Genomic DNA, 27,059 nt, shown 5'->3' with positions numbered 1-27,059 from the left:
GTCTACCTCTCCCATTACTCCCACAGTCTAACTCTCCCATCACTCCCACACACAAACTCTCCCACCACTCCCACAGTCTAACTCTCCCATCACTCCCGCAGTCTAACTCTCCCATCACTCCCTGAGTCTAACTCTCCCATCATTCCCACAGTCTAACTCTCCCATCACTCCCAGTCCTACTCTCCCATCACTCCCAGTCTAACTCTCCCATTACTCCCACAGTCTAACTATCCCATCACTCCCACACACAAACTCTCCCATCACTCCCACAGTCTAACTCTCCCATCCCTCCCACAGTCCAACTCTCCCATCACTCCCGCAGTCTAACTCTCCCATCACTCCCACAGTCTAACTCTCCCATCGCTCCCAGTCTGAATCTCCCATCTCTCCCACAGTCTAACTCTCTCATCACTCCCACACACTAACACTCCCATCACCCCCAGTCTAACTCACCCATCACTCCCACAGTCTAACTCTCTCATCACTCCCACAGTCGAACTCTCCCATCACTCCCACACACTAACTCTCCCATCACTCCCACAGTCCAACTCTCCCATCACTCCCGCAGTCTAACTTTCCCATCACTCCCACAGTCTAACTCTACCATCACTCCCACAGTCTAACTCTCCCATCACTCCCACAGTCTAACTCTCCCATCACTCCCACACACTAACTCTCCCATCACTCCCACAGTCCAACTCTCCCATCACTCCCGCAGTCTAACTTTCCCATCACTCCCACAGTCTAACTCTACCATCACTCCCGCAGTCTAACTTTCCCATCACTCCCGCAGTCTAACTCTCACATCACTCCCACAGTCTAACTTTCCCATCACTCCCGCAGTCTAACTCACCCATCAGTACCGCAGTCTAACTCTCCCATCATTCCCACACACTAATTCGCCCATCACTCGCAGTCTAACTCTCCCATCTCTCCCACAGTCTAACTCTCCCATCACTCCCACAGTCTAACTCTCCCATCACTCCCAGTCTTACTCTCCCATCACTCCCACAGTCTAACTCTCCCATCACTCCCACAGTCAATCTCCCCCATCACTCGCAGTCTAACTCTCCCATCACTCCCACAGTCTAACTCTCCCATCACTCCCAGTCTTACTCTCCCATCATTCCCACACACTAACTCTCCCATCACTCCCACACACTAACTCTCCCAACACTCCCGAAGTCTAACTCTCCCATCCCTCCCGCAGTCTAACTCTCCCATCCCTCCCGCAGTCTAACTGTCCCAACACTCCCACACACTAACTCTCCCATCAGTCCCACAGTCTAACTCTCCCATCATTCCCACACACTAACTCTGCCAACACTCCCGAAGTCTAACTCTCTCATCACTCCCAGTCTAACTCTCCCATCACACCCACAGTCTAACTCTCCGATCCCTCCCACAGTCTAACTCTCCCATCATTCCCACAGTCTAACTCTCCCATCACTCCCACACATGAACTCTCCCATCACTCCCACAGTCTAACTCTCCCATCACTCCCAGTCTCACTCTCCCATCACTCCCAGTCTAACTCTCCCATCACTCCCACAGTCTAACTCTCCCATCACTCCCACAGTCTAACTCTCCCATCATTCCCACCCACTAACTCTCCCATCACTCCCACACACTAACTCTCCCATCACTCCCACAGTCTAACTGTCCCATCACTCCCACAGTCTAACTCTCCCATCATTCCTACCCACTAACTCTCCCATCACTCCCACACACTAACTCACCCATCACTCCCACAGTCTAACTATCCCATCACTGCCACACATGAACTCTCCCATCACTCCCACAGTCTAACTCTCCCATCACTCCCACAGTCTAACTCTCCCATCACTCCCAGTCTTACTCTCCCATCACTCCCAGTCTAACTCTCCCATTACTCCCACAGTCTAACTCTCCCATCACTCCCACACACAAACTCTCCCATCACTCCCACAGTCTAACTCTCCCATCACTCCCGCAGTCTAACTCTCCCATCACTCCCTGAGTCTAACTCTCCCATCACTCCCAAAGTCTAACTCTCCCATCGCTCCCAGTCTAACTCACCCATCACTCCCACAGTCTAACTCTCTCATCACTCCCACAGTCTAACTCTCCCATCACTCCCACAGTCTAACTTTCCCATCACTCCCGCAGTCTACCTTTCCCATCACTCCCACAGTCTAACTCTACCATCACTCCCGCAGTCTAACTTTCCCATCACTCCCACAGTCTAACTCTACCATCACTCCCACACACTAACTTTCCCATCACTCCCGCAGTCTAACTCTCCCATCACTCCCGCAGTCTAACTCTCCCAACACTCCCGAAGTCTAACTCTCCCATCACTCCCAGTCTAACTCTCCCATCCCTCCCGCAGTCTAACTGTCCCAACACTCCCACACACTAACTCTCCCATCAGTCCCACAGTCTAACTCTCCCACAGTCTAACTCTCCCATCATTCCCACAAACTAACTCTTTCATCACTCCCACACATGAACTCTCCCATCACTCCCACAGTCTAACTCTCCCATCACTCCCACAGTCTAACTCTCCCATCACTCCCACAGTCTAACTCTCCCATCACTCCCAGTCTTACTCTCCCATCACTCCCAGTCTACCTCTCCCATTACTCCCACAGTCTAACTCTCCCATCACTCCCACACACAAACTCTCCCATCACTCCCACAGTCTAACTCTCCCATCACTCCCGCAGTCTAACTCTCCCATCACTCCCTGAGTCTAACTCTCCCATCATTCCCACAGTCTAACTCTCCCATCACTCCCAGTCCTACTCTCCCATCACTCCCAGTCTAACTCTCCCATTACTCCCACAGTCTAACTATCCCATCACTCCCACACACAAACTCTCCCATCACTCCCACAGTCTAACTCTCCCATCCCTCCCACAGTCCAACTCTCCCATCACTCCCGCAGTCTAACTCTCCCATCACTCCCACAGTCTAACTCTCCCATCGCTCCCAGTCTGAATCTCCCATCTCTCCCACAGTCTAACTCTCTCATCACTCCCACACACTAACACTCCCATCACCCCCAGTCTAACTCACCCATCACTCCCACAGTCTAACTCTCTCATCACTCCCACAGTCGAACTCTCCCATCACTCCCACACACTAACTCTCCCATCACTCCCACAGTCCAACTCTCCCATCACTCCCGCAGTCTAACTTTCCCATCACTCCCACAGTCTAACTCTACCATCACTCCCACAGTCTAACTCTCCCATCACTCCCACAGTCTAACTCTCCCATCACTCCCACACACTAACTCTCCCATCACTCCCACAGTCCAACTCTCCCATCACTCCCGCAGTCTAACTTTCCCATCACTCCCACAGTCTAACTCTACCATCACTCCCGCAGTCTAACTTTCCCATCACTCCCGCAGTCTAACTCTCACATCACTCCCACAGTCTAACTTTCCCATCACTCCCGCAGTCTAACTCACCCATCAGTACCGCAGTCTAACTCTCCCATCATTCCCACACACTAATTCGCCCATCACTCGCAGTCTAACTCTCCCATCTCTCCCACAGTCTAACTCTCCCATCACTCCCACAGTCTAACTCTCCCATCACTCCCAGTCTTACTCTCCCATCACTCCCACAGTCTAACTCTCCCATCACTCCCACAGTCAATCTCCCCCATCACTCGCAGTCTAACTCTCCCATCACTCCCACAGTCTAACTCTCCCATCACTCCCAGTCTTACTCTCCCATCACTCCCACAGTCTAACTCTCCCATCACTCCCACAGTCAATCTCCCCCATCACTCGCAGTCTAACTCTACCATCACTCCCGCAGTCTAACTTTCCCATCACTCCCGCAGTCTAACTCTCACATCACTCCCACAGTCTAACTCTCCCATCACTGCCACACATGAACTCTCCCATCACTCCCACAGTCTAACTCTCCCATCACTCCCACAGTCTAACTCTCCCATCACTCCCACAGTCTAACTCTCCCATCACTCCCAGTCTTACTCTCCCATCACTCCCACAGTCTAACTCTCCCATCACTCCCAGTCTTACTCTCCCATCACTCCCAGTCTAACTCTCCCATCACTCCCACAGTCTAACTCTCCCATCACTCCCACACACAAACTCTCCCATCACTCCCACAGTCTAACTCTCCCATCACTCCCGCAGTCTAACTCTCCCATCACTCCCTGAGTCTAACTCTCCCCTTACTCCCACAGTCTAACTCTCCCATCACTCCCTGAGTCTAACTCTCCCATCACTCCCAGTCTGAATCTCCCATCACCCCCAGTCTAACTCTCCCATCACTCCCACAGTCCAACTCTCCCATCACTCCCACACACTAACTCTCCCATCACTCCCACAGTCCAACTCTCCCATCACTCCCACAGTCTAACTCTCCCATCACTCCAACAGTCTAACTCTCCCATCACTCCCACAGTCTAACTCTCCCATCACTCCCAAAGTCTAGCTCTCCCATCACTCCCACACACTAACTCTCCCATCACTCCCACAGTCTAACTCTCCCATCACTCCCACAGTCTGTCTCTCCCATCACTCCCACACACTAATTCTCCCATCATTCCCACACACTAACTCTCCCATCAATCCCACAGTCTAACTCTCCCATCACTCCCGCAGTCTAACTCTCCCATCACTCCCACAGTCTAACTCTCCGATCAGTCCCACAGTCTAACTGTCCCATCACTCCCACAGTCTAACTCTCCCATCGCTCCCAGTCTAACTGTCCCATCACTCCCACAGTCTAACTCTCCCATCACTTCCAGGTACTAACTCTACCATCACTCCCACAGTTTACCTCTCCCATCACTCCCACACACTAACTCTCCCATCAATCCCACAGTCTAACTCTCCCATCACTCCCGCTGTCTAACTCTCCCATCACTCCCACAGTCTAACTGTCCCATCACTCCCACACACTAACTCTCTCATCACTCCCACACACTAACTCTACCATCGCTCCCAGTCTAACTGTCCCATCACTCCCACACACTAATTCTCCCATCATTCCCACACACTAACTCTCCCATCAATCCCACAGTCTAACTCTCCCATCACTCCCACAGTCTAACTCTCCCATCACTCCCAGTCCAACTCTCCCATTACTCCCAGTCTAACTCTCCCATCACTCCCACAGTCAAACTCTCCCATCACTCCGACACAGTAACTCTCCCATCACTCCCACACACTAACTCTCCCATCACTCCCACAGTCTAACTCTCCCATCACTCCCACACACTAACTCTACCATCGGTCCCTCAGTCTAACTCTCCCATCACTCCCACAGTCTAACTCTCCCATCACTCCCACAGTCTAACTCTCCCATCACTGCCACACATGAACTCTCCCATCACTCCCACAGTCTAACTCTCCCATCACTCCCACAGTCTAACTCTCCCATCACTCCCACAGTCTAACTCTCCCATCACTCCCAGTCCTACTCTCCCAGCACTCCCACAGTCTAACTCTCCCATCACTCCCAGTCTTACTCTCCCATCACTCCCAGTCTAACTCTCCCATCACTCCCACAGTCTAACTCTCCCATCACTCCCACACACAAACTCTCCCATCACTCCCACAGTCTAACTCTCCCATCACTCATGCAGTCTAACTCTCCCATCACTCCCTGAGTCTAACTCTCCCATTACTCCCACAGACTAACTCTCCCATCACTCCCACAGTCTAACTCTCCCATCGCTCCCAGTCTGAATCTCCCATCACCCCCAGTCTAACTCACCCATCACTCCCACAGTCTAACTCTCCCATCACTCCCACACACTAACTGTCCCATCACTCCCACAGTCCAACTCTCCCATCACTCCCGCAGTCTAACTTTCCCATCACTCCCACAGTCTAACTCTACCATCACTCCCACAGTCTAACTCTCCCATCACTCCCGCAGTCTAACTTTCCCATCACTCCCGCAGTCTAACTCTCACATCAGTACCACAGTCTAACTCTCCCATAACTCCCACAGTCCAACTCTCCCATCACTCCCGCAGTCTAACTTTCCCATCACTCCCACAGTCTAACTCTACCATCACTCCCACAGTCTAACTCTCCCATCACTCCCGCAGTCTAATTCTCCCATCAGTCCCCCAGTCTAACTCTCCCATCAATCCCGCAGTCTAAGTCTCGCATTACCCCCACAGTCTAACTCTCCCATCACTCCCACAGTCTAACTCTACCATCACTCCCACAGTCTAACTCTCCAATCACTCCCACAGTCTAACTCTCCCATCACTCCCACAGTCTAACTCTCCCACAGTCTAAATCTCCCATCATTCCCACACACTAACTCTCCCAACACTCCCGAAGTCTAACTCTTCCATCCCTCCCACAGTCTAACTCTCCCATCCCTCCCACAGTCTAACTCTCCCATCCCTCCCACAGTCTAACTCTCCCATCATTCCCACACACTAACTCTCCCATCACTCCCACACACTAACTCTCCCAACACTCCCGAAGTCTAACTCTCCCATCCCTCCCGCAGTCTAACTCTCCCATCCCTCCCGCAGTCTAACTGTCCCAACACTCCCACACACTAACTCTCCCATCAGTCCCACAGTCTAACTCTCCCATCATTCCCACACACTAACTCTGCCAACACTCCCGAAGTCTAACTCTCTCATCACTCCCAGTCTAACTCTCCCATCACACCCACAGTCTAACTCTCCGATCCCTCCCACAGTCTAACTCTCCCATCATTCCCACAGTCTAACTCTCCCATCACTCCCACACATGAACTCTCCCATCACTCCCACAGTCTAACTCTCCCATCACTCCCAGTCTCACTCTCCCATCACTCCCAGTCTAACTCTCCCATCACTCCCACAGTCTAACTCTCCCATCACTCCCACAGTCTAACTCTCCCATCATTCCCACCCACTAACTCTCCCATCACTCCCACACACTAACTCTCCCATCACTCCCACAGTCTAACTCTCCCATCACTCCCACAGTCTAACTCTCCCATCATTCCTACCCACTAACTCTCCCATCACTCCCACACACTAACTCACCCATCACTCCCACAGTCTAACTATCCCATCACTGCCACACATGAACTCTCCCATCACTCCCACAGTCTAACTCTCCCATCACTCCCACAGTCTAACTCTCCCATCACTCCCAGTCTTACTCTCCCATCACTCCCAGACTAACTCTCCCATTACTCCCACAGTCTAACTCTCCCATCACTCCCACACACAAACTCTCCCATCACTCCCACAGTCTAACTCTCCCATCACTCCCGCAGTCTAACTCTCCCATCACTCCCTGAGTCTAACTCTCCCATCACTCCCAAAGTCTAACTCTCCCATCGCTCCCAGTCTAACTCACCCATCACTCCCACAGTCTAACTCTCTCATCACTCCCACAGTCTAACTCTCCCATCACTCCCACAGTCTAACTTTCCCATCACTCCCGCAGTCTACCTTTCCCATCACTCCCACAGTCTAACTCTACCATCACTCCCGCAGTCTAACTTTCCCATCACTCCCACAGTCTAACTCTACCATCACTCCCGCAGTCTAACTTTCCCATCACTCCCGCAGTCTAACTCTCACATCACTCCCACAGTCTAACTTTCCCATCACTCCCGCAGTCTAACTCACCCATCAGTACCGCAGTCTAACTCTCCCATCACTCCCAGTCTTACTCTCCCATCACTCCCACAGTCTAACTCTCCCATCACTCCCACAGTCAATCTCCCCCATCACTCGCAGTCTAACTCTCCCATCACTCCCACAGTCTAACTCTCCCATCACTCCCGCAGTCTAACTCTCCCATCACTCCCTGAGTCTAACTCTCCCATCACTCCCACAGACTAACTCTCCCATCACTCCCACAGTCTAACTCTCCCATCACTCCCACAGTCTAACTCTCCCATCACTCCCACAGTCTAACTCTCCCATCAGTCCCACAGTCTAACTCTCCCATCACTCCCAGTCTTACTCTCCCATCACTCCCACAGACTAACTCTCCCATCACTCCCACAGTCTAACTCTCCCATCACTGCCACACTCTAACTCTCCCATCACTCCCACAGACTAACTCTTCCATCACTCCCACAGTCTAACTCTCCCATCACTCCCACAGACTAACTCTCCCATCACTCCCACAGTCTAACTCTCCCATCACTCCCGCAGTCTAACTCTCCCATCACTCCCTGAGTCTAACTCTCCCATCACCCCCACAGTCTAACTCTCCCATCACTCCCACAGTCTAACTCTCCCATCACTCCCACAGTCTGACTCTCCCATCACTCCCACACACTAACACTCCCATCACTTCCACAGTCTAACTCTCCCATCACTCCCACAGTCTAACTCTCCCATCACTCCCGCAGTCTGACTCTCCCATCACTCCCGCAGTTTAACTCTCCCATCAGTCCCGCAGTCTAACTCTCCCATCACTCGCAGTCTAATCTGCCATTACTCCCACAGTCTAACTCTCCCACAATCTAAATCTCCCATCACTTCCACACACTAACACTCCCATCACTCCCACAGTCTAACACTCCCATCACTCCCACAGTCTAACTCTCCCATCACTCCCACACACTAACCCTCCCAACACTCCCACAGTCTAACTCTCCCATCACTCCCACAGTCTAACTCTCCCATCACTCCCACAGTCTAACTCTCCCATCACTCCCACAGGCTAACTCTCCCATCACTCCCACACACTAACTCTCCCATCCCTCCCACAGTCTAACTCTCCCATCACTCCCACAGTCTAACTCTCCCATCACTCCCACAGGCTAACTCTCCCATCACTCCCACAGTCTAACTCTCCCATCACTCCCAGTCTTACTCTCCCATCACTCCCACACACAAACTCTCCCGTCACTCCCACAGTCTAACTCTCCCATCACTCCCGCAGTCTAACTCTCCCATCACTCCCGCAGTCTAACTCTCCCATCACTCCCTGAGTCTAACTCTCCCATCACTCCCACAGACTAACTCTCCCATCACTGCCACAGTCTAACTCTCCCATCACTCCCACAGTCTAACTCTCCCATCACTCCCAGTCTTACTCTCCCATCACTCCCACAGACTAACTCTCCCATCACTCCCACAGTCTAACTCTCCCATTACTCCCAGTCTAACTCTCCCATCACCCCCACAGTTTTTCTCTCCCATCAGTCTCACAGTCTAACTCTCCCATCACCCCCACAGTTTTTCTCTCCCATCAGTCTCACAGTCTAACTCTCCCACAGTCTAAATCCCTCATCACTCCCACAGTCTAACTCTCCCATCACTCCCGCAATCTGTCTCTCCCATCACTCCCACAGTCTAACTCTCCCATCACTCCCACAGTCTAACTCTCCCATCACTCCCACACACTAACTCACTCGTCGCTCCCACAGTCTAACTCTCCCATCATTCCCACACACTAACTCTCCCATCGCTTCCACAGTCTAACTCTCCCATCATTCCCACACACTAACTCTCCCATTACTCCCGCACACTAACTCTCCCATCACTCCCACACACTAACTCTCCCATCGCTTCCACAGTCTAACTCTCCCATCACTCCCACACACTAACTCTCCCATCAGTCCCGCAGTTAACTCTCCCATCATTCCCACACACTAACGCTCCCGTCACTCCCACACACTAACACTCCAATCACTTCAACAGTCTGACTCTCCCATCAGTCCCGCAGTCTAACTCTCCCATCACTCCCACAGTCTAACTCTCCCATCACTCTCACAGTCTAACTCTCCCATCACTCCCACAGTCTAACTCTCCCATCACTCCCGCAGTCTGACTCTCCCACCACTCCCGCAGTCTAACTCTCCCATCAGTCCCGCAGTCTAACTCTCCCATCACTCCCACACACTAACTCGCCCATCACCCCCAGTCTAACTCTCCAATCACTCCCACAGTCTTACTCTCCCACAGTCTAACTCTCCCATCACTCCCACAGTCTAACTCTCCCATCACTCCCACACACTAACTCTCCCATCACTCCCACAGTCTAACTCTCCCATCACTCCCGCAGTCTAACTCTCCCATCACTCCCACACACTAACTTTCCCATCACTCCCGCAGTCTAACTCTCCCATCACTCCCGCAGTCTAACTCTCCCATCACTCCCACACACTAACTTTCCCATCACTCCCGCAGTCTAACTCTCCCATCACTCCCGCAGTCTAACTCTCCCAACACTCCCGAAGTCTAACTCTCCCATCACTCCCAGTCTAACTCTCCCATCCCTCCCGCAGTCTAACTGTCCCAACACTCCCACACACTAACTCTCCCATCAGTCCCACAGTCTAACTCTCCCACAGTCTAACTCTCCCATCATTCCCACACACTAACTCTCCCATCACTCCCACACATGAACTCTCCCATCACTCCCACAGTCTAACTCTCCCATCACTCCCACAGTCTAACTCTCCCATCACTCCCACAGTCTAACTCTCCCATCACTCCCAGTCTTACTCACCCATCACTCCCAGTCTACCTCTCCCATTACTCCCACAGTCTAACTCTCCCATCACTCCCACACACAAACTCTCCCATCACTCCCACAGTCTAACTCTCCCATCACTCCCGCAGTCTAACTCTCCCATCACTCCCTGAGTCTAACTCTCCCATCATTCCCACAGTCTAACTCTCCCATCACTCCCAGTCTTACTCTCCCATCACTCCCAGTCTAACTCTCCCATTACTCCCACAGTCTAACTCTCCCATCACTCCCACACACAAACTCTCCCATCACTCCCACAGTCTAACTCTCCCATCCCTCCCACAGTCTAACTCTCCCATCACTCCCGCAGTCTAACTCTCCCATCACTCCCACAGTCTAACTCTCCCATCGCTCCCAGTCTGAATCTCCCATCTCTCCCACAGTCTAACTCTCTCATCACTCCCACACACTAACACTCCCATCACCCCCAGTCTAACTCACCCATCACTCCCACAGTCTAACTCTCTCATCACTCCCACAGTCGAACTCTCCCATCACTCCCACACACTAACTCTCCCATCACTCCCACAGTCCAACTCTCCCATCACTCCCGCAGTCTAACTTTCCCATCACTCCCACAGTCTAACTCTACCATCACTCCCACAGTCTAACTCTCCCATCACTCCCACAGTCTAACTCTCCCATCACTCCCACACACTAACTCTCCCATCACTCCCACAGTCCAACTCTCCCATCACTCCCGCAGTCTAACTTTCCCATCACTCCCACAGTCTAACTCTACCATCACTCCCGCAGTCTAACTTTCCCATCACTCCCGCAGTCTAACTCTCACATCACTCCCACAGTCTAACTTTCCCATCACTCCCGCAGTCTAACTCACCCATCAGTACCGCAGTCTAACTCTCCCATCATTCCCATACACTAATTCGCCCATCACTCGCAGTCTAACTCTCCCATCTCTCCCACTGTCTAACTCTCCCATCACTCCCACAGTCTAACTCTCCCATCACTCCCAGTCTTACTCTCCCATCACTCCCACAGTCTAACTCTCCCATCACTCCCACAGTCAATCTCCCCCATCACTCGCAGTCTAACTCTCCCATCACTCCCACAGTCTAACTCTCCCATCACTCCCAGTCTTACTCTCCCATCACTCCCACAGTCTAACTCTCCCATCACTCCCACAGTCAATCTCCCCCATCACTCGCAGTCTAACTCTACCATCACTCCCGCAGTCTAACTTTCCCATCACTCCCGCAGTCTAACTCTCACATCACTCCCACAGTCTAACTTTCCCATCACTCCCGCAGTCTAACTCTCACATCACTCCCACAGTCTAACTTTCCCATCACTCCCACAGTCTAACTCTCCCATCATTCCCACACACTAATTCGCCCATCACTCGCAGTCTAACTCTCCCATCACTCCCACACACAAACTCTCCCATCACTCCCACAGTCTAACTCTCCCATCACTCCCGCAGTCTAACTCTCCCATCAATCCCTGAGTCTAACTCTCCATTCACTCCCGCAATCTAACTCTCCCATCGCTCCCAGTCTGAATCTCCCATCACTCCTGCAGTCTAACTCTCCCATCACTCCCACAGTCTAACTCTCCCATCAGTCCCTGAGTCTAACTCTCCCATCACTCCCACAGACTAACTCTCCCATCACTCCCACAGTCTAACTCTCCCATCGCTCCCAGTCTGAATCTCCCATCACTCCCACAGTCTAACTCTCCCATCACTCCCAGTCTTACTCTCCCATCACTCCCACAGTCTAACTCTCCCACAGTCTAACTCTCCCATCACTCCCACAGTCTAACTCTCCCATCACTCCCAGTCTAACTCTCCCATCACTCCCAGTCTTACTCTCCCATCACTCCCAGTCTGACTCTCCCATTACTCCCACAGTCTAACTCTCCCATCACTCCCACAGTCTAACTCTCCCATCACTCCCACAGTCTAACTCTCCCATCACTCCCACAGTCTAACTCTCCCATTACTCCCACAGACTAACTCTCCCATCACTCCCACAGTCTAACTCTCCCATCGCTCCCAGTGTGAATCTCCCATCACTCCCACACACTAACTCTCCCATCACTCCCAGTCTTACTCTCCCATCACTCCCACAGTCTAACTCTCCCATCACTCCCACAGTCTAACTCTCCCATCACTCCCACAGTCTAACTCTCCCATCACTCCCACAGTCTAACTCTCCCATCACTTCCACAGTCTAACTCTCCCATCACTCCCACAGACTAACTCTCCCATCACTCCCACAGTCTAACTCTCCCATCGCTCCCAGTCTGAATCTCCCATCACTCCCACACACAAACTCTCCCGTCACTCCCACAGTCTAACTCTCCCATCACTCCCACAGTCTAACTCTCCCATCACTCCCACAGTCTAACTCTCCCATCGCTCCCAGTCTGAATCTCCCATCACTCCCACACACAAACTCTCCCGTCACTCCCACAGTCTAACTCTCCCATCACTCCCACAGTCCAACTCTCCCATCACTCCCACAGTCTAACTCTCCCATCACTCCCACAGACTAACTCTCCCATCACTCCCACAGTCTAACTCTCCCATCGCTCCCAGTCTGAATCTCCCATCACTCCCACACACAAACTCTCCCGTCACTCCCACAGTCTAACTCTCCCATCACTCCCACAGTCTAACACTCCCATCACTCCCACAGTCTAACTCTCCCATCACTCCCACACACAAACTCTCCCGTCACTCCCACAGTCTAACTCTCCCATCACTCCCACAGTCTAACTCTCCCATCACTCCCAGTCTAACTCTCCCATCACTCCCACACACAAACTCTCCCGTCACTCCCACAGACTAACTCTCCCATCACTCCCACAGTCTAACTCTCCCATCGCTCCCAGTCTGAATCTCCCATCACTCCTGCAGTCTAACTCTCCCATTACTCCCACAGTCTAACTCTCCCATCACCCCCACAGTTTAACTCTCCCACAGTCTAACTCTCCCATCACTCCCTGAGTCTAACTCTCCCATCACTCCCACAGACTAACTCTCCCATCACTCCCACAGTCTAACTCTCCCACAGTCTAACTCTCCCATCACTCCCTGAGTCTAACTCTCCCATTACTCCCACAGTCTAACTCTCCCATCACCCCCACAGTCTAACTCTCCCACAGTCTAACTCTCCCATCACTCCCTGAGTCTAACTCTCCCATCACTCCCACAGACTAACTCTCCCATCACTCCCACACACTAACTCTCCCATCACTTCCACAATCTAACTCTCCCATCACTCCCGCAGTCTAACTCTCCCATCACTCCCACAGTCTAACTCTCCCATCACTCCCACAGTCTAACTCTCCCATCACTCCCACAGTCTAACTCTCCCATCACCCCCACAGTCTAACTCTCCCACAGTCTAACTCTCCCATCACTCCCTGAGTCTAACTCTCCCATCACTCCAACAGTCTAACTCTCCCATCATTCCCGCAGTCTAACTCTCCCATCAGTCCCGCAGTCTGACTCTCCCATCATTTCCACAGTCTAACTCTCCCATCATTCCCACACACTAACTCTCCCATCACTCCCTGAGTCTAACTCTCCCATCACTCCCACAGACTAACTCTCCCATCACTCCCACTCTAACTCTCCCATCACTCCCGCAGTCTAACTCTCCCATCAGTCCCGCAGTCTGACTCTCCCATCATTTCCACAGTCTAACTCTCCCATCATTCCCACACACTAACTCTCCCATCACTCCCTGAGTCTAACTCTCCCATCACTCCCGCAGTCTTACTCTCCCATCACTCCCGCAGTCTAACTCTCCCATCAGTCCCGCAGTCTGACTCTCCCATCATTTCCACAGTCTAACTCTCCCATCATTCCCACAGTCTAACTCTCCCATCACTCCCACACACTAACTCTCCCATCGCTCCCACAGTCTAAATCTCCCATCACTCCCACACACTAACTCTCCCATCGCTCCCGCAGTCTAACTCTCCCATCACTCCCACAGTCTAACTCTCACATCGCTTCCACAGTCTAACTCTCCCATCACTTCCACAGTCTAACTCTCCCATCACTCCCACACACTAACTCTCCCATCACTCCCACACACTAACTCTCCCATCACTTCCACAGTCTAACTCTCCCATCACTTCCACAGTCTAACTCTCCCATCACTCCCGCAGTTAACTCTCCCATCACTCCCACACACTAACGCTCCCGTCACTCCCACACACTAACACTCCAATCACTTCAACAGTCTAACTCTCCCATCACTCCCACAGTCTAACTCTCCCATCACTCCCACAGTCTAACTCTCCCATCACTCCCAGTCTTACTCTCCCATCACTCCCACACACAAACTCTCCCGTCACTCCCACAGTCTAACTCTCCCATCACTCCCGCAGTCTAACTCTCCCATCACTCCCACACACTAACTCTCCCATCACTCCCGCAGTCTAACTCTCCCATCACTCCCACAGTCTAACTCTCCCATCACTCCCAGTCTTACTCTCCCATCACTCCCACACACAAACTCTCCCGTCACTCCCACAGTCTAACTCTCCCATCAATCCCACAGTCTAACTCTCCCATCACTCCCGCAGTCTAACTCTCCCATCACTCCCTGAGTCTAACTCTCCCATCACTCCCACAGACTAACTCTCCCATCACTGCCACAGTCTAACTCTCCCATCACTCCCACAGTCTAACTCTCCCATCACTCCCAGTCTTACTCTCCCATCACTCCCACAGACTAACTCTCCCATCACTCCCACAGTCTAACTCTCCCATCGCTCCCAGTCTGAATCTCCCATCACTCCTGCAGTCTAACTCTCCCATTACTCCCAGTCTAACTCTCCCATCACCCCCACAGTTTTTCTCTCCCATCAGTCTCACAGTCTAACTCTCCCATCACTCCCACAGTCTAACTCTCCCACAGTCTAAATCCCTCATCACTCCCACAGTCTAACTCTCCCATCACTCCCGCAATCTGTCTCTCCCATCACTCCCACAGTCTAACTCTCCCATCACTCCCACACACTAACTCACTCGTCGCTCCCACAGTCTAACTCTCCCATCATTCCCACACACTAACTCTCCCATCGCTTCCACAGTCTAACTCTCCCATCACTCCCACACACTAACTCTCCCATCACTCCCACAGTATAACTTTCCCATCACTCCCACCGTCTAACTCTCCCATCACTCCCGCACACTAACTCTCCCATCACTCCCACACACTAACTCTCCCATCGCTTCCACAGTCTAACTCTCCCATCACTCCCACACACTAACTCTCCCATCAGTCCCGCAGTTAACTCTCCCATCATTCCCACACACTAACGCTCCCGTCACTCCCACACACTAACACTCCAATCACTTCAACAGTCTGACTCTCCCATCAGTCCCGCAGTCTAACTCTCCCATCACTCCCACAGTCTAACTCTCCCATCACTCTCACAGTCTAACTCTCCCATCACTCCCACAGTCTAACTCTCCCATCACTCCCGCAGTCTGACTCTCCCACCACTCCCGCAGTCTAACTCTCCCATCAGTCCCGCAGTCTAACTCTCCCATCACTCCCACACACTAACTCGCCCATCACCCCCAGTCTAACTCTCCAATCACTCCCACAGTCTTACTCTCCCACAGTCTAACACTCCCATCACTCCCACAGTCTAACTCTCCCATCACTCCCACAGTCTAACTCTCCCATCACTCCCGCAGTCTAACTCTCCCATCACTCCCACACACTAACTTTCCCATCACTCCCGCAGTCTAACTCTCCCATCACTCCCGCAGTCTAACTCTCCCATCACTCCCACACACTAACTTTCCCATCACTCCCGCAGTCTAACTCTCCCATCACTCCCGCAGTCTAACTCTCCCATCACTCCCACACACTAACTTTCCCATCACTCCCGCAGTCTAACTCTCCCATCACTCCCGCAGTCTAACTCTCCCAACACTCCCGCAGTCTAACTGTCCCAACACTCCCACACACTAACTCTCCCATCAGTCCCACAGTCTAACTCTCCCACAGTCTAACTCTCCCATCATTCCCACACACTAACTCTCCCATCACTCCCACACATGAACTCTCCCATCACTCCCACAGTCTAACTCTCCCATCACTCCCACAGTCTAACTCTCCCATCACTCCCACAGTCTAACTCTCCCATCACTCCCAGTCTTACTCTCCCATCACTCCCAGTCTACCTCTCCCATTACTCCCACAGTCTAACTCTCCCATCACTCCCACACACAAACTCTCCCATCACTCCCACAGTCTAACTCTCCCATCACTCCCGCAGTCTAACTCTGCCATCACTCCCTGAGTCTAACTCTCCCATCATTCCCACAGTCTAACTCTCCCATCACTCCCAGTCTTACTCTCCCATCACTCCCAGTCTAACTCTCCCATTACTCCCACAGTCTAACTCTCCCATCACTCCCACACACAAACTCTCCCATCACTCCCACAGTCTAACTCTCCCATCCCTCCCACAGTCTAACTCTCCCATCACTCCCGCAGTCTAACTCTCCCATCACTCCCACAGTCTAACTCTCCCATCGCTCCCAGTCTGAATCTCCCATCTCTCCCACAGTCTAACTCTCTCATCACTCCCACACACTAACACTCCCATCACCCCCAGTCTAACTCACCCATCACTCCCACAGTCTAACTCTCTCATCACTCCCACAGTCGAACTCTCCCATCACTCCCACACACTAACTCTCCCATCACTCCCACAGTCCAACTCTCCCATCACTCCCGCAGTCTAACTTTCCCATCACTCCCACAGTCTAACTCTACCATCACTCCCACAGTCTAACTCTCCCATCACTCCCACAGTCTAACTCTCCCATCACTCCCACACACTAACTCTCCCATCACTCCCACAGTCCAACTCTCCCATCACTCCCGCAATCTAACTTTCCCATCACTCCCACAGTCTAACTCTACCATCACTCCCGCAGTCTAACTTTCCCATCACTCACGCAGTCTAACTCTCACATCACTCCCACAGTCTAACTTTCCCATCACTCCCGCAGTCTAACTCACCCATCACTCCCGCAGTCTAACTCTCCCATCATTCCCACACACTAATTCGCCCATCACTCGCAGTCTAACTCTCCCATCTCTCCCACAGTCTAACTCTCCCATCACTCCCACAGTCTAACTCTCCCATCACTCCCAGTCTTACTCTCCCATCACTCCCACAGTCTAACTCTCCCATCACTCCCACAGTCAATCTCCCCCATCACTCGCAGTCTAACTCTACCATCACTCCCGCAGTCTAACTTTCCCATCACTCCCGCAGTCTAACTCTCACATCACTCCCACAGTCTAACTTTCCCATCACTCCCGCAGTCTAACTCTCACATCACTCCCACAGTCTAACTTTCCCATCACTCCCACAGTCTAACTCTCCCATCATTCCCACACACTAATTCGCCCATCACTCGCAGTCTAACTCTCCCATCACTCCCACACACAAACTCTCCCATCACTCCCACAGTCTAACTCTCCCATCACTCCCGCAGTCTACCTCTCCCATCACTCCCTGAGTCTAACTCTCCCATCACTCCCGCAGTCTAACTCTCCCATCGCTCCCAGTCTGAATCTCCCATCACTCCTGCAGTCTAACTCTCCCATCACTCCCACAGTCTAACTCTCCCATCATTCCCTGAGTCTAACTCTCCCATCACTCCCACAGACTAACTCTCCCATCACTCCCACAGTCTAACTCTCCCATCGCTCCCAGTCTAACTCTCCCATCACTCCCGCAGTCTAACTCTCCCATCACTCCCTGAGTCTGACTCTCCCATCACTCCCACAGACTAACTCTCCCATCACTCCCACAGTCTAACTCTCCCATCGCTCCCAGTCTGAATCTCCCATCACTCCCACAGTCTAACTCTCCCATCACTCCCAGTCTTACTCTCCCATCACTCCCACAGTCTAACTCTCCCACAGTCTAACTCTCCCATCACTCCCACAGTCTAACTCTCCCATCACTCCCAGTCTAACTCTCCCATCACTCCCAGTCTTACTCTCCCATCACTCCCAGTCTGACTCTCCCATTACACCCACACACTAACTCTCCCATCACTCCCACAGTCTAACTCTCCCATCACTCCCACAGTCTAACTCTCCCACAGTCTAACTCTCCCATCACTCCCACAGTCTAACTCTCCCATCACTCCCAGTCTAACTCTCCCATCACTCCCAGTCTTACTCTCCCATCACTCCCAGTCTAACTCTCCCATCACTCCCTGAGTCTAACTCTCCCATCACTCCCACAGACTAACTCTCCCATCACTCCCACAGTCTAACTCTCCCACAGTCTAACTCTCCCATCACTCCCTGAGTCTAACTCTCCCATTACTCCCACAGTCTAACTCTCCCATCACCCCCACAGTCTAACTCTCCCACAGTCTAACTCTCCCATCACTCCCTGAGTCTAACTCTCCCATCACTCCCACAGACTAACTCTCCCATCACTCTCACACACTAACTCTCCCATCACTTCCACAATCTAACTCTCCCATCACTCCCACAGTCTAACTCTCCCATCACTCCCACAGTCTAACTCTCCCATCACTCCCACAGTCTAACTCTCCCATCACCCCCACAGTCTAACTCTCCCAGAGTCTAACTCTCCCATCACTCCCTGAGTCTAACTCTCCCATCACTCCCACAGACTAACTCTCCCATCACTCCCACTCTAACTCTCCCATCACTCCCGCAGTCTAACTCTCCCATCACTCCCGCAGTCTAACTCTCCCATCACTCCCGCAGTCTAACTCTCCCATCATTTCCACACACTAACTCTCTCGTCGCTCCCACAGTCTAAATCTCCCATCACTCCCACACACTAACTCTCCCATCGCTCCCACAGTCTAACACTCCCATCACTCCCACACACTAACTCTCCCATCACTCCCACACACTAACTCTCCCATCGCTCCCACAGTCTAACTCTCACATCGCTTCCACAGACTAACTCTCCCATCACTTCCACACTCTAACTCTCCCATCACTCCCACACACTAACTCTCCCATCACTCCCACACACTAACTCTCCCATCACTTCCACAGTCTAACTATCCCATCACTTCCACAGTCTAACTCTCCCATCACTCCCACAGTCTAACTCTCCCATCACTCCCACAGTCAATCTCCCCCATCACTCGCAGTCTAACTCACCCATCACTCCCACAGTCTAACTCTCCCATCACTCCCAGTCTTACTCTCCCATCACTCCCACAGTCTAACTCTCCCATCACTCCCACAGTCAATCTCCCCCATCACTCGCAGTCTAACTCTACCATCACTCCCGCAGTCTAACTTTCCCATCACTCCCGCAGTCTAACTCTCACATCACTCCCACAGTCTAACTTTCCCATCACTCCCGCAGTCTAACTCTCACATCACTCCCACAGTCTAACTTTCCCATCACTCCCACAGTCTAACTCTCCCATCATTCCCACACACTAATTCGCCCATCACTCGCAGTCTAACTCTCCCATCACTCCCACACACAAACTCTCCCATCACTCCCACAGTCTAACTCTCCCATCACTCCCGCAGTCTACCTCTCCCATCACTCCCTGAGTCTAACTCTCCCATCACTCCCGCAGTCTAACTCTCCCATCGCTCCCAGTCTGAATCTCCCATCACTCCTGCAGTCTAACTCTCCCATCACTCCCACAGTCTAACTCTCCCATCATTCCCTGAGTCTAACTCTCCCATCACTCCCACAGACTAACTCTCCCATCACTCCCACAGTCTAACTCTCCCATCGCTCCCAGTCTAACTCTCCCATCACTCCCGCAGTCTAACTCTCCCATCACTCCCTGAGTCTGACTCTCCCATCACTCCCACAGACTAACTCTCCCATCACTCCCACAGTCTAACTCTCCCATCGCTCCCAGTCTGAATCTCCCATCACTCCCACAGTCTAACTCTCCCATCACTCCCAGTCTTACTCTCCCATCACTCCCACAGTCTAACTCTCCCACAGTCTAACTCTCCCATCACTCCCACAGTCTAACTCTCCCATCACTCCCAGTCTAACTCTCCCATCACTCCCAGTCTTACTCTCCCATCACTCCCAGTCTGACTCTCCCATTACACCCACACACTAACTCTCCCATCACTCCCACAGTCTAACTCTCCCATCACTCCCACAGTCTAACTCTCCCACAGTCTAACTCTCCCATCACTCCCACAGTCTAACTCTCCCATCACTCCCAGTCTAACTCTCCCATCACTCCCAGTCTTACTCTCCCATCACTCCCAGTCTAACTCTCCCATCACTCCCTGAGTCTAACTCTCCCATCACTCCCACAGACTAACTCTCCCATCACTCCCACAGTCTAACTCTCCCACAGTCTAACTCTCCCATCACTCCCTGAGTCTAACTCTCCCATTACTCCCACAGTCTAACTCTCCCATCACCCCCACAGTCTAACTCTCCCACAGTCTAACTCTCCCATCACTCCCTGAGTCTAACTCTCCCATCACTCCCACAGACTAACTCTCCCATCACTCTCACACACTAACTCTCCCATCACTTCCACAATCTAACTCTCCCATCACTCCCACAGTCTAACTCTCCCATCACTCCCACAGTCTAACTCTCCCATCACTCCCACAGTCTAACTCTCCCATCACCCCCACAGTCTAACTCTCCCAGAGTCTAACTCTCCCATCACTCCCTGAGTCTAACTCTCCCATCACTCCCACAGACTAACTCTCCCATCACTCCCACTCTAACTCTCCCATCACTCCCGCAGTCTAACTCTCCCATCACTCCCGCAGTCTAACTCTCCCATCACTCCCGCAGTCTAACTCTCCCATCATTTCCACACACTAACTCTCTCGTCGCTCCCACAGTCTAAATCTCCCATCACTCCCACACACTAACTCTCCCATCGCTCCCACAGTCTAACTCTCCCATCACTCCCACACACTAACTCTCCCATCACTCCCACACACTAACTCTCCCATCGCTCCCACAGTCTAACTCTCACATCGCTTCCACAGACTAACTCTCCCATCACTTCCACACTCTAACTCTCCCATCACTCCCACACACTAACTCTCCCATCACTCCCACACACTAACTCTCCCATCACTTCCACAGTCTAACTATCCCATCACTTCCACAGTCTAACTCTCCCATCACTCCCACAGTCTAACTCTCCCATCACTCCCGCAGTTAACTCTCCCATCACTCCCACACACTAACGCTCCCGTCACTCCCACACACTAACACTCCAATCACTTCAACAGTCTAACTCTCCCATCACTCCCGCAGTCTGACTCTCCCATCAGTCCCGCAGTCTAACTCTCCCATCATTCCCACAGTCTAACTCTCCCATCACTCTCACAGTCTTACTCTCCCATCATTCCCACACACTAACGCTCCCGTCACTCCCACACACTAACACTCCAATCACTTCAACAGTCTAACTCTCCCATCACTGCCGCAGTCTGACTCTCCCATCAGTCCCGCAGTCTAACTCTCCCATCACTCCCACAGTCTAACTCGCCCATCACTCCCACAGTCTATCTCTCCCATCACTCTCACAGTCTAACTCTCCCATCACTCCCACAGTCTAACTCTCCCATCACTCCCGCAGTCTGACTCTCCCACCACTCCCGCAGTCTAACTCTCCCATCACTCCCGCAGTCTAACTCTCCCATCACTCCCACACACTAACTCTCCCATCACTCCCACAGTCTAAATCTCCCATCACTCCCGCAGTCTAACTCTCCCATCACTCCCACAGTCTAACTCTCCCATCACTCCCACACACTAACTCTCCCATCACTCCCACAGTCTAACTCTCCCATCACTCCCGCAGTCTAACTCTCCCATCACTCCCACACACTAACTCTCCCATCACTCCCACAGTCTAAATCTCCCATCACTCCCGCAGTCTAACTCTCCCATCACTCCCACAGTCTAACTCTCCCATCACTCCCACAGTCTAAATCTCCCATCACTCCCGCAGTCTAACTCTCCCATCACTCCCACAGTCTAACTTTCCCATCACTCCCACACACTAACTCTCCCATCACTCCCACAGTCTAACTCTCCCATCACTCCCACACACTAACGCTCCCATCACTCCCACACACTAACTCTCCCATCACTCCCACAGTCTAACTCTCCCATCGCTCCCACAGTCTAATTCTCCCATTACTCCCCCACACTAACTCTCCCATCACTCTCAATCTAACTCTCCCATCACTCCCGCAGTCTAACTCTCCCATCACTCCCGCAGTCTAACTCTCCCATCACTCCCACACACTAACTCTCCCATCACTCCCGCAGTCTAACTCTCCCATCACTCCCACAGTCTAAATCTCCCATTACTCCCACAGTCTAACTCTCCCATCACTCCCACACACTAACTCTCCCATCGCTCCCGCAGTCTAACTCTCCCATCACTCCCACACACTAACTCTCCCATCACTCCCACAGTCTAACTCTCCCATCACTCCCACAGTCTAACTCTCCCATCACTCCCACACACTAACTCTCCCATTACTCCCACAGTCTAACTCTCCCATCACTCCCACAGTCTAACTCTCCCATCACTCCCACAGTCTAACTCTCCCATCACTCCCACAGTCTAACTCTCCCATCACTTCCACAGCCTCACTCTCCCATCACTCCCGCAGCCTAACTCTCCCATCACTCCCAGTCTAACTCTCCCATCGCTCCCACACACTAACTCTCCCATCACTCCCGCAGTCTAACTCTCCCATTACTCCCACAGTCTAACTTTCCCATCACTCCCACACACTAACTCTCCCATCACTCCCACAGTCTAACTCTCCCATCACTCCCACACACTAACGCTCCCATCACTCCCGCAGTCTAACTCTCCCATCACTCCCACACACTAACTCTCCCATCACTCCCACAGTCTAACTCTCCCATCACTCCCACACACTAACTCTCCCATCACTCCCACAGTCTAACTCTCCCATCACTCCCAAACACTAACTCTCCCATCACTCCAACAGTCTAACTCTCCCATCGCTCCCACAGTCTAATTCTCCCATTACTCCCCCACACTAACTCTCCCATCACTCCAACAGTCTAACTCTCCCATCGCTCCCACAGTCTAATTCTCCCATTACTCCCCCACACTAACTCTCCCATCACTCTCAATCTAACTCTCCCATCACTCCCGCAGTCTAACTCTCCCATCACTCCCAGTCTAACTCTCCCATCACTCCCACACACTAACTCTCCCATCACTCCCGCAGTCTAACTCTCCCATCACTCCCACAGTCTAAATCTCCCATTACTCCCACAGTCTAACTCTCCCATCACTCCCACACACTAACTCTCCCATCGCTCCCGCAGTCTAACTCTCCCATCACTCCCACACACTAACTCTCCCATCACTCCCACAGTCTAACTCTCCCATCACTCCCACACACTAACTCTCCCATTACTCCCACAGTCTAACTCTCCCATCACTCCCACAGTCTAACTCTACCATCACTCCCACAGTCTAACTCTCCCATCACTCCCACACACTAACTCTCCCATTACTCCCACAGTCTAACTCTCCCATCACTCCCACAGTCTAACTCTCCCATCACTTCCACAGCCTCACTCTCCCATCACTCCCGCAGCCTAACTCTCCCATCACTCCCACACACTAACTCTCCCATTACTCCCACAGTCTAACTCTCCCATCACTCCCACAGTCTAACTCTCCCATCACTCCCAGTCTAACTCTCCCATCACTCCCACACACTAACTCTCCCATTACTCCCACAGTCTAACTCTCCCATCACTCCCACAGTCTAACTCTCCCATCACTCCCAGTCTAACTCTCCCATCGCTCCCACACACTAACTCTCCCATCAGTCCCACAGTCTAACTCTCCCATCACTCCCAGTCTTACTCTCCCATCACTCCCAGTCTAACTCTCCCATCACTCCCGCAGTCTAACTCTCCCATCACTCCCACAGTCTAACTCTCCCATCACTCCCACAGTCTAACTCTCCCATCACTCCCGCAGCCTAACTCTCCCATCACTCCCACACACTAACTCTCCCATTACTCCCGCAGTCTAACTCTCCCATCACTCCCACAGTCTAACTCTCCCATCACTCCCAGTCTTACTCTCCCATCACTCCCAGTCTAACTCTCCCATCACTCCCGCAGTCTAACTCTCCCATCACTCCCACAGTCTAACTCTCCCATCAGTCCCACAGTCTAACTCTCCCATCACTCCCACAGTCTAACTCTCCCATCACTCCCAGTCTAACTCTCCCATCACTCCCACACACTAACTCTCCCATTACTCCCACAGTCTAACTCTCCCATCACTCCCAGTCTAACTCTCCCATCACTCCCGCAGTCTAACTCTCCCATCACTCCCACAGTCTAACTCTCCCATCACTCCCACATTCTAACTCTCCCATCACTCCCACACACTAACTCTCCCATCACTCCCACAGTCTAACTCTCCCATCACTCCCAGTCTAACTCTCCCATCACTCCCACAGTCTAACTCTCCCATCACTCCCACAGTCTAACTCTCCCATCACTCCCACATTCTAACTCTCCCATCACTCCCTCAGTCTAACTCTCCCATCACTCCCACAGTCTAACTCTCCCATCACTCCCACATTCTAACTCTCCCATCAGTCCCACAGTCTAACTCTCCCATCACTCCCACATTCTAACTCTCCCATCAGTCCTGCGCACACAGTAACTCTCCCATCACTCCCACACAGTAACTCTCCTATCAGTCTACCTTCAGACACATGTTGTCGGACAATTTGGGGAACAGATGATGCTCCACATGGCAGTTGATGAGTGAGTGCCCAAACGTCCAATCTAGCAGCATGTTCCGTGGCAGGTTTAACACTCCATACGCCATCTGGTAGATTCGCTTTGGCTTCTTCATAGGAGAGAACATCGCCAACCCAATATGCTTTGAAAAATAATTTTAAAAACTCTTTAATAATCTAACACCTAACACAGAAGTGTGACTTGGTGTTTACAGTGGATTCGAGACATCTGGATGTGAAACTATGCTGTACTAAAACATTTGTTTTTCGGGATTGAAGGATTCAATGGGGTATGTTGAGAAACCAGCTCCTTTGGAGTTAGGGTGATCATCTTGACATTAGAGATAGGCCCATTAGGAGTCATGATAAGAATCAATTCTTTATCTAAATGGGAATGGAAATCTATCCCCCAAAATGCTCTGACGACTTGGAGTCAATTGAAAATTTTAGAACTGAGATCAACAGATCTTGTCGATTGAGGTTTTTAAGGGTTTGGAGCCAAAGTGCGTAAATGGAATTATTATGAAGAACACTCGACTTCTAAATGCACGGAGAGTGCGAGTGTGCTCCCTGGTCTTCTCCGGTCCCAATCTCTGACACAATTAAATATTTCTGTAACAGAAAGTGAGATGGGGGGCGATGGAGTCCTGTGACTTTGCTCAATATGTTTTACACAGCTTTACTTAATTGTCATGATTACATCATTGTATGATAATACGCACGATTGCATGAGAATTATCACCGCTTTGACCAGAGATCTTAATCTGTTTTTGAAAAGTTTTGTAGTTGGAATGGTTAAATATCATTGGAAATCCCCGGGGAATGGGAAAAGAATCGAATGTAGAATAAACTGAGAGTGGTAGCGATTAGGAAATCCAGCAAATAATTAATTTGTTTTCGTAAACTGCAAAGTTGAAAATTGTAGGAAGAAAAGTGATTTGAGAGTGAAAAAGAGTGAGGGGTGATGGAGTGAGTCCAGAGTGAGTGGTGATGGAGTGAAGGGTGATGGAGTGAGTCCAGAGTGAGTGGTGATGGAGTGAGTTATGTTTGGTGGGTGATGGAATGAGTAAAGAGTGAAGGGTGTTGGAGTGAATTAAGAGTGATGGGCAATGCAATGAATTAAGAATAAGGGGGATGGAATGAGATCACAGTGAGGGGAGATGGAGTCAGTTAAGAGTGAGGGGTGATGGAGTCAGTTAAGAGTGAGGGGTGATGGGGTGAGTTAAGAGTGAGGGGTGATGGAGTGAGTTAAGAGTGAGGGGTGATGGAGTGAGTTAAGAGTGAGGGGTGATGGTGTGTTCTGTTTGGTTGGTGATGGAGGAGTTCAGAGTGAAGGGTGATTGGGTGAGTTAAGATTGGGGGGATGGGGTGAGTTAAGAGTGGAGTGATTGATTGAGGGAAGAGTGAGTTCAGAGTGAGGGTGATCGAGTTAGTTGAGAGTGAGAGGTGATGGAGTGAGTTAATAGTGAGGGTGATGGAGTTAGTTGTGAGTGAGGGGTGATGGAGTGAGTTAAGATTGGGATGATGGAGTGAGTTGAGAGTGAGGGGTGATGGATTGAGATAAGAGTGGGTTAATGGAGTGAGTTGAGAGTGAGGGGTGGTAGAGTGAGTTAAGTATGGGGTGATAGAGTGAGTTAAGATTGAGGGATGATAGAGTTTTCAGCGGGTGATGGAGGAGTTCAGAGTGAAGGGCGATGGGGTGAGTTAAGATTGGAGTCATGGATTGAGGTAAGAATAAGTTCAGAGTGAGGGGGATAGAATAA

At 51.5% G+C, this 27,059-nt stretch overlaps 2 protein-coding genes across 2 annotated transcripts in view; both read right to left on the bottom strand.

Moving 5' to 3' along the window:
• Positions 1-27,059, bottom strand: part of fads6 (fatty acid desaturase 6) — a 1,169,976-nt gene that overhangs the window by 267,324 nt on the left and 875,593 nt on the right. The window contains exon 5 of the mRNA XM_072482983.1: positions 25,260-25,439. Coding sequence (XP_072339084.1) covers positions 25,260-25,439 — 180 coding nt within the window. The remainder of the gene's footprint in view (positions 1-25,259; positions 25,440-27,059) is intronic.
• LOC140395756 (fas-binding factor 1 homolog) overlaps positions 25,998-27,059 on the bottom strand; it is a 245,221-nt gene continuing 244,159 nt past the window's right edge. Inside the window, exon 18 of the mRNA XM_072483912.1 lies at positions 25,998-26,060. Within this exon, the coding sequence (XP_072340013.1) occupies positions 25,998-26,060 (63 nt within the window). The remainder of the gene's footprint in view (positions 26,061-27,059) is intronic.

The sequence above is a fragment of the Scyliorhinus torazame genome, chromosome 18, assembly GCF_047496885.1.
Source record: "Scyliorhinus torazame isolate Kashiwa2021f chromosome 18, sScyTor2.1, whole genome shotgun sequence".
In the NCBI taxonomy this organism is placed as follows: Eukaryota; Metazoa; Chordata; class Chondrichthyes; order Carcharhiniformes; family Scyliorhinidae; genus Scyliorhinus; species Scyliorhinus torazame.
This window is presented reverse-complemented; position numbering and strand designations above follow the sequence as displayed.